Source organism: Salmo salar, chromosome 16 (assembly GCF_965601325.2).
Source record: "Salmo salar chromosome 16, fSalSal1, whole genome shotgun sequence".
In the NCBI taxonomy this organism is placed as follows: domain Eukaryota; kingdom Metazoa; phylum Chordata; class Actinopteri; order Salmoniformes; family Salmonidae; genus Salmo; species Salmo salar.
The window spans coordinates 39,129,374-39,141,783 of NC_138306.1; the positions used below are offsets into that span (position 1 = coordinate 39,129,374).

Consider the following 12,410-nt stretch of genomic DNA (forward strand, 5'->3'; position numbering starts at 1 on the left):
TGAATATAGCCAGATAGGATTTTTATTGTTAGTGGGGTAATATCTTTCTAAGTAAAATGCAGCTATGCTACTGTAGCTTTTGCTAGCAAGTTAGCTGATAGCAGATTAGAGGAAAATGAAATGTAACATTTGATCCTATTTAGAAAATGTACTTCATAATCCCCAGAAATATTTTTTCTGCATTAAAATGGCCTAGAGGAGTGTCCCAGTTTGACAGTAACAGGTTGTCCCAGTTTGACAGTAGGTGATTGGCATACTGGTGTCACGTCCTGACCATAAAGAGCTCGTATTTTCTATGGTAGAGTAGGTCAGGGCGTGACTGGGGGGTTTAATCTAGTTTATTTAGTTCTATGTTGTTTTGGTTCTAGTTTATTTTTTCTGTGTTGGGATTTTTGTATGATCCCCAATTAGAGGCAGCTGGTCATCGTTGTCTCTAATTGGGGATCATATTTAAGTAGTTGTTTTTCCCACCTGTGTTTGTGGGAGATTATTTTGAGTTAGTGCATGTTGCACCTCTTTTGTCACGGTTTGTGTTTTGTTTGTAGTTTATTGTTTGCTTTGCAAAGTTTCACATTAAAATAAAAGATGTGGAATGATACACACGCTGCGCTTTGGTCTCCTTCCTATGACGAACGTGACAATTGGGACACTGTCAAAATGTCAATATTCTAAAAAGGTGAGAGTAGTAAGAAAACCATTTACAATCATTTTGATTTACAATTACATCCCATTACAAAAAACACTATATATACAAAAGTATGTGGACACCCCTTCAAATGAGTAGATTTGGCTATAAAGACGAGCACACAGCCATGCGATCTCCATAGACAAATATTGGCAGCAGAATGGCCTTACTGAAGAGCTCAGTGACTTTCAACATGGCACCATCATAGGGTGCCACCTTTCCAACAAGTCAGTTCGTCAAATTTCTGCCCTGCTAGAGCTGCCCCAGTCAACTGTAAGTGCTGTTTTTGTGAAGTGGAAACGTATAGGAGCAACAATGGCTCAGCCGTGAAGTGGTAGGCCACACAAGCTCACAGAAAGGGACCGCCAAGTGCTGAAGCGCATAGCTCGTAAAATTGTCTGTCTTCGGTTGTGACACTCACTACCAAGTTCCAAACTGCCTCTGGATGCAATGTCAGCACAAGAACTGTTCATCAGGAGCTTCATGATATGGCTTTCCATGGCCGAGCAGCCAGCGTCAGCTGGAATGGTGTAAAGCTCGCTGCCATTGGACTCTGGAACAGTGGAAACGTGTTCTCTGGAGTGATGAATCATGCTTCACCATCTGGCAGTCCGACAGACAAATATGGGTTTGGCAGATGCCAGGAGAACGCTACCTGCCTGAATGCATAGTGCCAACTTTGAAGTTTGGTGGACCAGGAATAATGGTCCGTGGCTGTTTTTCATGGTCCAGGCCCCTTAGTTCCAGAGATGGGAAATGTTAACGATACAGCATACAATGACATTCTAGACGATTCTGTGCTTCCAACTTTGTTGCAACATTTTGGGGAAGGCCCTCATCCCCAACACCTTTGGGATGAATTGGAACAATAACTGCAAGCCAGCCCTAATCGCCCAACATTAGTGCCAGACCCCACTAATGCTCTTGTGGCTGAATGGAAGCAAGCCCCGCTGCACTGTGGAGGCTGTTATAGTAGCGAAGGGTACCAACTCTATATTAATGCCCATGATTTTGGAATATGAGATGTTTGAGGACCAGGTGTCCACATACTTTTGGTCATGTAGTGTATGTTGTAATGAGACGCTGAATATCATTTCTTAGTTTTCTATAACCATAACATTATTTAACTCAGAACCCTATGCAGTGTCGATTTTAGCATGTAAATCACCCTAAATTTGCCGGCGTTCTATAAGAACTCCTCCGTGTTCTGCCACCAGCGTGCGCCATTCGCCCTCGTGCGACAATGTTTGCAAACACAGAAAGGGGTAAATATTTGTATGTTCTATGAACATCACCATGCCGTCAGTGGGAAACTCAATGTGTTTGCTATATTGCAATGCACTGATGGTATGCGCCAGTCGTGGGGATAGAAGCATCCAGCCATCCACCGCGCGACTCTCCAGCTGCATCACTCATCATCATCATCATCATCATCACACATAGAAACCTGCGAGCCGCTCCGGCTGTGCAAAGCAGCGCCTCGCTGCCCTGCCACGCCGCTGCATGGACTGCCAACACAATGGCAGAGGATTTGGGGGTGCATCTGTTTTAGCAACAACAGATAGCATGGATAATCCCGCCTCAACCGATTCAGCTCTCGTCGTTACGATGATTAGAGCGTCACTGTCGCCTCGCGGGGCATGATAGGCAGGAGAGAGAGCCGTGCGGGAGCGGGGCTTCTCGTTTTGACAGTACTTTTTGAGAGGGAAACGCAAAGAAGCGTGGAACAGGTAAGTGCGTGGAGTGCGTGTCTGAAGGCCTATCCATATCAAAATACCATTGTGCACTGAGGTAGGTTTCAATTTTGTAATCAGATAATTCCATTCGGGATTGATAAAGCATATGGATTGAGTATTATCTGAGATGGGCTAGATGTGCCCTGTCATTAGACACAGCATCGCTTTTGTGACGATGGGGAGGTGCATCTGTGTATCCAGTTCATCGGATTAATAGAGTTGATGTCTGCGCCCACGCGGAAACTTAATTAGCATAATACAAAAATCCCCATCAAAATCTGTTTGTTTATACTAGAGAGATCTGTTTTTGGGGGGGAGTTGGCTGTCTCAACCCACCGCACCAGCCAATGGTGGCCTTCTGCATCTGCTGTGGAAGGAGGCCGAGTTACAGCGGTGTTTGTCAGATCATGAGACATCCCGAAAATCGGTCTTCTCACTTAAAGGTCTGTAGCGTCCGAACGGTTTGCTCTACTTGGGGCTCCCACAAGCGTCTGAGGTCGGTACCGCCGATCTGCCAACTTCCGTCTGTAGGTCCGAACAGTTAGGGCTACACACTAATACGTCCCCTCTATGGAAAAGGAAAGACTCTCAGGAACAGGTAGGCCTACATGGGTTGTTCTGCTCTAGAACGCTCACAAGCCTGGTTGTTTTGCTGTAAGACACATACAAGCCTCATAATACGAGTCTGAGGGTAGCCAGTACAAGTTAAAATTATTAATGGAAGTATACACTAAGTATACCACAGTTGTGTCAAGTTGGCTGGATGTCCTTTGGGTGGTGGACCATTCTTGATACACACAGGAAACTGTTAATAAGCTTGAAAAACCCAACAGCATTGCAGTTCTTGACACAAACCTGTGCACCTGGCACCTACTACCATACTCTGTTCACCCTCTGAATGGCAAATATAGACAATCCATGTCTCAATTTAACCTGTCTCTTCCCCTTCATCTTCTGAGTCGCGCAGTGATCTAAGGCACCGTATCTCAGGGCTTGAGGCATCACTACAGACCCTGGTCTGATTCTAGGCTGTATCTGTCACGGTCGTGATAATGGACGGACCAAGGCGCAGCATGTGTTGAGTTCCACATCTTTATTAAAAGTAAAACTTCTCAACAATAAACAAGCACCGAAACGTGAAGTAACGTAGCGCAACAAGCACATACACAAACAATATCCCACAAATGCAGGTGGGAACAGGGACACGTTAAGTATGATCCCCAATTAGAGACAACGATAATCAGCTGCCTCTAATTGGGAACCATACTCAAACCCAAACAGAAATATATCGACTAGAACACCCCCTAGTCACGCCCTGACCTACAACACCATAGAGAACCAAGGGCTCTCTATAATCAGGGTGTGACAGTATCACAACCTGTCACACAATTGGCCCAGCGTCGTCCGGGTTAGGGTTTGGACGGGGTAGCCCGTCATTGTAAATAAGAATTTGTCCTTAACTGACTTGCCTAGTTAAATAAAGGTTAAATAAATATATATATATATAATGCTATGCTAACTTAATTATGCTAATTAAGGTTCCGCGTGGGCGCAGACATCGACTCTATTAATTCGATGAACTGGATACACAGATGCACCTCCCCATCGTCACAACAGCGGTGCTGTGTCTAATGACAGGGCCCATCTCAGATAATACTCAATCCCTACTGACTGGAGTGGATTTAACAAGTGACATCAATAAGGGATCATAGCTTTCACCTGGTCAATCTACCTATGTCATGGAAAGAGCCGGTGTTCTTAATGTTTTGGATGCTCAGTGTATATGGAAGTAGTTTTGTGCCAAAAAAGGGGTTAAATATGGGTAAAAAATATATAATAATTTCCTGATCTTTCTTATATCGCTCAGATATACACTACATGACCAAAAGTATGTTTTTCTGCTCTTTTGCACACCAGTATTTCTATTTGCACATCCTCATCTGCACATCTATCACTCCAGTGTAAATTGCTAAATTGTAATTACTTCGCCACTATTGGCCTATTTATTGCCTTACCTCCTTACTTCATTTGCACACACTGTATACAGATTTATCTATTGTGTTATTGACTGTACGCTTGTTTATCCCATGTGTAACTCTGTGTTGTTGTTTATGTCGCACTGGCCAGGTTGCAGTTGTAAATGAGAACTGGCCAGGTTGCAGTTGTAAATGAGAACTTTTTCTCAACTGGCCTACCTGGTTAAATAAAGGTGAAAAAAATATATTAATGTGGACAAATGCTTGTCAAACATCACATTCCAATATCATGGGCATTAATATGGAGTTGGTCCCCCCTTTGTCGCTATAATAGCCTCCACTCTTCTGGGAAGGCCCTCCACTAGCTGTTGGAACATTGCTGCGAGGACTTACTTCCATTCAGCCACAAGAGCGTTTGTGAGGTCGGCACTGGTGTTGGGCGATTAGGCCTGGCTCACAGTCGGCGTTCCAATTCATCCCAAAGGGGGTTCTAGAATGTCATTGTATGCTGTAGTGTTAAGATTTCCCTTCACTGGAACAAAGGGGCCTAACCCGAACCATGAAAAACAGCCCCAAACTATTATTCCTCCTCCACCAAACTTTACAGTTAACACTATGCATTCAGACAGGTAGGGTTCTCCTGGCATCCTCCAAACCCAGATTTGTCAGTTGGACCGCCAGATGGTGAAGCATGATTCATCACTCCAGAGAACGTGTTTCCACTGCTTCAGTCCAATGGCAGCGAGCTTGACACCACTCCAGCCGACGCTTGGCATTGCGATGGTGATCTTAGGCTTGTGTGCAGCTGCTTGGCCATAGAAACTCATTTAAAGCTCCCGACGAACAGTTCTTGTGCTGACGCTGCTTCCAGAGGCAATTTGGAACTCGGTAGTGAGTGTTGCAACTGAGGACAGACGATTTTTATGCACTACGTGCTTCAGCACTCGGCAGACCTATTCTGTGAGCTTGTGTGGCCTACCACTTTGCGGCTGAGCCGTTGTTGCTCCAGACATTTTACAAACTGACTTGTTGGAAAGGTGGCATCCTCTGACGGTGCCACGTTGAAAGTCACTGAGCTTTTCAGTATGGCCATTCTACTGCCATTGTTTGTCTATGGAGATTGCATGGCTGCGTGCTCGATTTTATACACCTGTCAGCAACGGGTGTGGCTGAAATAGCAAAATCCACTCATTTGAATGGGTGTCCACCTACTTTTGGCCATGTAGTGTAGGACAGACACTTTAAAACAAACTTCTTTTTGATAAATGTTTTGACTATCTGTTTTTCCATGTATGAATCTGTTATTCAATGGGCCATGGGCTTATAGCAGTAAGGACAAATTCAATGTTTCCTCATAAAATGTTTTTATATATATATATATATTCTAAATCAAGTAGCTTAAAAAAATCCATATGTTAACTTATTTGTCATAAACCTCCCCTGAGTCATAACATCAACAACACCTAGGGTAGCACATTATACCAAGGGTACCACATTATACCACCACATGATGCTGGTGAAATGTAATATCCACATAGCCCAGTTTGACACTGCTGCATATCTGGGGCCTTACATCATCATACAAATTCCCAGTATGGATATTTTAGGAAACAGGGTCGGAGGAGACCGGAGGGAAAATATTTGAGACCGCCAAGAATGTGCACGGCAGTGAGTGAGTGACGAGGTGGAGTCCTGGAGCGAATAATAGTCCACAGATTTAAAAATACTCACTGTCCTGTTGAGAACTGACCCAAGCACTGCCTGGCAGTGGAACCAAAATATCAGCATGATGGTGCTAAATCTGAGGGTGGGAACAAGACAAGCAGCTAGGCAGTGAATGTGAGGGAGCTCCAAGAGACTGCCTTGTGTGATACTGTATCTTTAGATCATTTTATTGATTGAGTGAATGGTCTCTGGAAAACCTCTGATGTCAAAGGTCATCCCTGGCGAAGTAATAGATTAAAAGGAAGAGAAATGTAAAATAAATACAAATGTGACACCATTTGAGGAGTAGATGACCATAATGATGCTCTGAAACTACACTGTTGACCCGACTGATAGACGTTTCTCAGATAATCTCAGTCTGGATGATAGACCACTTGTCTGTCCTGCTGCTCTTAGTGTGGTGATCACGCTACAGAATAATCTGAGTAGTCTGAATATAGAATAATCTCAGTCTGGATGGACGTCTCTAGTTTTTCCTCTGTAATCTCATGAACTCTGTAGTATTTCCACTGTAATCTGTTGCAGATTTCACTCAGGCAACAATCTTCTCTCCCTCTTCAGGTGGACTGTGGCTTGGGGTCCTTCAAAATGGATATAGATCCCTGTTTGCGGTACTATTTCCAGCATCCCTGGTCTCGTCTGTTTGTGGCCTACCTCGTCACTTTCTGCAACTTCCTTATCTTTGCTGAGGACCCTGTCTCCCACAGCCAGACAGAGGCTCACATGATAGTGGTGGGAAACTGCTTCTCCTTCATAGTGAACAAGTACCCTGGTGGAGGATGGAGCGTCCTCAAAGTCATCTCGTGGCTGATGGCCATTGTCACCGGAATGTTTGCCGGGAAGTTCATATTCCACCGCAGGCTCTTTGGTAAGTCATCAGTCAATCATTTCAATGTATTTATAAAACCCTTTTTACATCAGCAGATGTCACAAAGTGCTTGTACGGAACCTAGAGAGCAAGCAATGCAGATGTAGAGCCACGGTGGCTAGGAAAAACTCCCATGAAAGCCAGGAACCTAGGAAGAAACCTAGAGCGGAACCATGCTCTGAAGGGTGGCCAGTCCTCTTCAGTCCTCTTCTGGCGAGCCTTAATGAGAAATACAGCCCTACAAAGACAACTGAAAAGTATTTTGTCATCTTAGGGTAATGGTTAGAGTGGCAAAGAAAACCACGTGACATGCTAAGCACGGACACACGCGCACACACGCGCACACGCACACACACGCACACACACGCACACACACGCACACACACGCACACACACACACACACACACACACACACACACACACACACACACACACACACACACACACACACACAGAGCATAAACAGGATATGAAGGGATCATGACTCTATTCCATGTGCTGCTCTCTATAAATATTGAATGGTGCAGTCTTCACTTAGGCCAGGAAAGAGAACATGTCTTGAGTGCTATTATGTTTCCTCTATGCGGAAGAATAGGTATCTGATAATGTAGCTACTCTGTCCTTCCACATTTTTCAAGCCTTAATCTATTGAATTACCCTATGAATTACCTGGATGATTCCACCATTTACTTTTAGACTAAAACTAAATGTCAGAGTTTGAAGCCACTTAGCCATTTCCCTCCTACACAAAAGCAAGCATCTTAAATGCATTTACAACACTATAGTTGCGTTGATCGTTCATAATTGCTAGGATTATTATGTCTTCAATCGGCATTCAGCTTGGCTTTCCTTTGAAAGTCATGTCAAGCCTAACTGCTTGTCTGGTTCCCACCCTCAGATTCAGCACCATTATGACGCAGCAGTCTAAGCCACTGCATCCCATTGCAAGAGGCGTCACTACAGTCCCTGGTTCAAATCCAGGCTGTTTCACATCCGGCCGTGATTGGGAGTCCCATAGAGCAGCGCACAATTGTCTCAGTGTCGTCTGGGTTTGGCCAGGGTAGGCTTTCATTGTAAATAAGAATTTGTTGTTAACTGACTTGCCTAGTTAAATAAAGGTTAAAAATAAAATTAAAAAATGGGGGCAGTCTATTCAGATCAGAGTTTAACACTTAAAGCCCAGAGCTTCAGGGCACATAGCGGGAACAGAGAGCAGAGTAGACCTCCCATCTCTCTCTCTCTCTGGAGCTGGAGCCAGGTAGGGCCAATGCACTTCACAGGCCACAGGGTAGAGCAGCGCAGGGCACAGAGTGCAGGAGGAACAGATGGGGGTGTGTGTGTGTGTGTGTGTGTGTGTGTGTGTGTGTGTGTGTGTGTGTGTGTGTGTGTGTGTGTGTGTGTGTGTGTGTGTGTGTGGGCTTGAGTGAGTGTGAGATAGGGAAAAGTGGGGGGAGATACACATGGAGAAATGGAACATGAAGAGCGATGGTGAGCGACAGAGGGGGCTTCAGCACAACATTTCTGCAATGGCGTTATGTAATCCTAAAAATGAGAGATGAGCAGAATATAGAGCACTCTATACAGTACTCTGCAGCTCCTCTTCTCTCCTTTACTACCTACACTACAACATGGTAGGCATGCACACTTAGTTAATTACAAGTACAGTAATGTCTCATTTATGAAGAATTCTTATGAGAAATTCAGAGTGTATTTATAATTGTAATGAGAGTCATTTGTCCAATAAATGCCAAGCTTTTTATCTGGTCACTGATATTTCAACTTATTCTTTGTTTATTTGTTTTATTTTTCCAAATGAAAGCCCTTGTCTTTCCTGCGTAATAGATGAAGTTATTCATTCTGCTATTTCCATTTGTATTCAACTATGTATCAATTTGTAACTAAATGGAAACCAGACAATGTGTTGCTTGCTGACACATTCCGCTGCATCATTTATAATTTATCATGGCCTAGAAAAAAAATCGGAATATCACAACCACAAATTTTACGTTGAATTACACCAACTCATCCCACTGGCAATGTTGCTTTTTCACAGAGGACTATACGCAATACACAATTTACCTTGTTTTTGTTAGCAATAACGTTGGCTGCTACCTAGTGGAATGAGAGGAGGTGGATGGAGATCACAGTGGGTTTGGTTTTTATTCTCCGGTAGCACAGCCAGCCACTTATCAGTTTCTCTCAAAGGTGATGGATGGTTCGTGACAGACGAGGTTTAAGACTACCTCCCAGGCATATATACTACCGATGCTAATTCACCCAGCCACTAAAGGCTATGTGCTCTCCCATTGAGTGGCATGTCTTCTGGTCATTCAGTGAGAGCTTGTCTGTCTCTGTGCCTTTGTTATTACAACAAGGACATGGGGAATTTGATTTGTATGCCCATGTGAGATTGTATTGTATTCCATTTTGTATACTGCGTTTTCTGTGTCGTAAACCAGTAGGCATACAGTACATACAGCATACCTTTTTCTTTTCCTCCCTGATCCAGCACAGCACAGCACAGCATTTCATGCTTACAGCCTTCATTGTAAAACAAAACGCCTTTTCATCAAGGTAATGCAATGGAATCTGCTTCTCATTCCATGTTGTGCAGCACCAGTTTCAGATTAACATAATGTATGCACTTTTGTTTCCTGTGCATTTTCCAAGACTTGTGTTCTCAGTGAATGTTTAGCATCCTAACAGGAGTAGGTATCCCATTGACCATCTTTGATTCAGTACTATGAGCACAGGGCTTCTTTGCTTTGAGTCATCACGGTGGATTTTCCAGCTCACACAGCCGCTCAGAATAGTATAAACCCGTTTGAGAAAAGACTGAAATGGGAGACCCAGTTTTTTTGGGATACTTTGATGGTTGAAGATATTTTGAAGTTAACATCAATGCCCTGCTGTGAATGTGTGACTATTGCCTATGGTTGTTCCATTGTTAAAGCGCTCTCCACTTATGAATGCTCCTCCTGCCTGATCCTGATCCTTGACTGGAGCTGTAGCCTCAGAGATGCCATCTGGACTCTGTGACATGTTGTTACAGTAGTGATTTATGGGTACGATGGCCCTGTGCTGTGGTGGCCAAAGGTCAGAGTTTGCTTGAGCGTGTGGGTTTAAGTCTGTGTGTGTTTACTTTGCATACGTGTGTGTGTGTGTGTGTGTGTGTGTACATCTGGAACACAGCATATAACCCTATGCCTCCTTGTTGTTTCTTCTGTTTAATACACAGCAACAATTAAGTTTAGACCTCCCTATGTTAGTTGTCACTCAGAGGCTGGCCTTTCACAGTAAATAATAGAGTATTGTACTAGTGCCAGGACTCAAATATTTAAGACATGGACCAGCAGGCCGGCTGCTGTGTTGAGACGGATGGGTTGTAATGTAATATTGATGTTTGTAGCAGAGATTTGAGCAGAGGGGAATCTGCCACTATCATAGACAGTAGCTCTGTCTTACATTGGCATGTTGTTGTTTTAGAGTGAATGGATTTTTTATGTTTTGCTGTTTGATACATTTTGCATAACAGCATTAAATACGCATTAAATATGCACTAAATACGCTATATTTAGCAGAATCTTAAATGTGGTCATGATCTATTATGTGTCCAGGATCAATTGTAAACAGTGAAGTTTATCCACAAGACTGGTTTACACTCAAACATTAATAAGTAACCTCCTTTCTTGTCTTGTATTCAGACAATGAAAAGTGTTTTATTTTTTTGTTATTCATGAAGTAAACTAACTCTAAACATCTGTCTGCTTTGAATGAAAGATAAAATGGTCCAGGTGTTTGCAAAATCCAGGGAGAGAGAGAGAGATTGAGAGTGTGAAAGAGAGGAGGCAAACAATAAATTGGGCAAAGGAAATTGCTTGTTTACTTAAGATTAACGAAGTCTTTGGTACAATACTGTAGCTCTTACGACTGGGGAAATGATTTAACAAACCTCTCTGGCAGTAATCAGATGTGGCTGTTAAAACAGCCCCAGCTAGACACTGGAACAGCTGCTTTCTATTGCACATTGGAGGGAGGGAGGGAGGTAACGATGGAGGGAGGGAGTCTCAATCTTACAAGTACGCCCGCCTGTCTCTGTTTTATTGGGGAGACTTGTAGTTACCAAGGGCTGCAACTCTGGGGATCCCGGCAATGTTGTCATGGTAATTCCAATGTTGAGTGTGACGCCTTGGCCACGGTAACACAGCTGGCGATGTAATAACAGGGGGCTGCAGTGTAAACTCTGTGATATCCAGGTGGAGCGGAGCAGGGCTCTCTCCTCTTCTATCCAGCCCATCTAGGTTTGTCAGAGGGAAGCAAGTCGTCTGTTCTAGGGTCCCTAAGGAGGGCAGTAACTGTTGTTATGTATGTGTGTGAGTGGACTAACAACCACTTTGATGGTACAATACCCCAAAACAGGACACCCAGTTATAGACTCAACAGCATGTAAATTAATTGGGCTATTTTTTTTTACCCGGTAAGTTGACTGAGAACACATTCTCATTTACAGCAATGACCTGGGGAATAGTTACAGGGGAGAGGACAGGGGATGAATGAGCCAATTGTAAACTGGGGGATGATTAGGTGGCCATGATGGTATGAAGGCCAAATTGGGAATTTAGTCAGGACACCAGGGTTAACACCCCTACTCTTACAATAAGTGCCATAGGATCATTAGTGACCACAGAGTCAGGACACCCGTTTAACGTCCCATCTAAAAGACAGCACACTACACAGGGCAATGTCCCCAATCACTGCCCTGGGGCAGATTTCCATTGGGGCATGTTTTCTTGACAGGACCTACGCTGCACAATTATTTTTAAAACTAGAACCACTGGGCCTCGATGGACCCCCACTTCAAGCTAATAAGCAGTCATTCTGAATGCAACATTCTAGCAGTGTAATTAATACATGTCATGTACAGTTGAAGTCGGAAGTTTACATACACCTTAGCCAAATACGTTTAAACACAGTTTTTCACAATTCCTGACATTTAATCCAAGTAAAAATTCCCTGTCTTAGGTCAGTTAGGATCACCACTTTATTTTAAGAATGTGAAATGTCAGAATAATAGTAGCGAGAATGATTTTTATTTCTTTCATCACATTCCCAGTGGGTCAGAAGTTTACATACACTCAATTAGTATTTGGTAGCATTGCCTTTAAATTGTATGACTTGGGTCAAACATTTCGGGTGCCTTCATCAAGCTTCCCACAATAAGTTGGGTGAATTTTGGCCCATTCCTCCTGACAGAGCTGGTGTAACGGAGTCAGTTTTGTAGGCCTCCTTGATCTCACTCGCTTTTTCTGTTATGCCCCAACAATACCTTGACTTTGTTGTCCTTAAGCCATTTTGCCACAACTTTCGAAGTATGCTTGGGGTCATTGTCCATTTGGAATAACCATTTGTGACTAAGCTT

At 43.5% G+C, this 12,410-nt stretch overlaps 1 protein-coding gene across 1 annotated transcript in view; it reads left to right on the top strand.

Moving 5' to 3' along the window:
• Positions 1-2,248: 2,248 nt before the first annotated feature.
• The window catches only part of LOC106573612 (transmembrane protein 117), an 81,276-nt gene continuing 71,114 nt past the window's right edge, over positions 2,249-12,410 (top strand). Inside the window, exons 1-2 of the mRNA XM_014148813.3 lie at positions 2,249-2,415; positions 6,684-6,990. Of these exons, the coding sequence (XP_014004288.1) occupies positions 2,326-2,415; positions 6,684-6,990 (397 nt within the window). The 5' untranslated portion in view covers positions 2,249-2,325. The remainder of the gene's footprint in view (positions 2,416-6,683; positions 6,991-12,410) is intronic.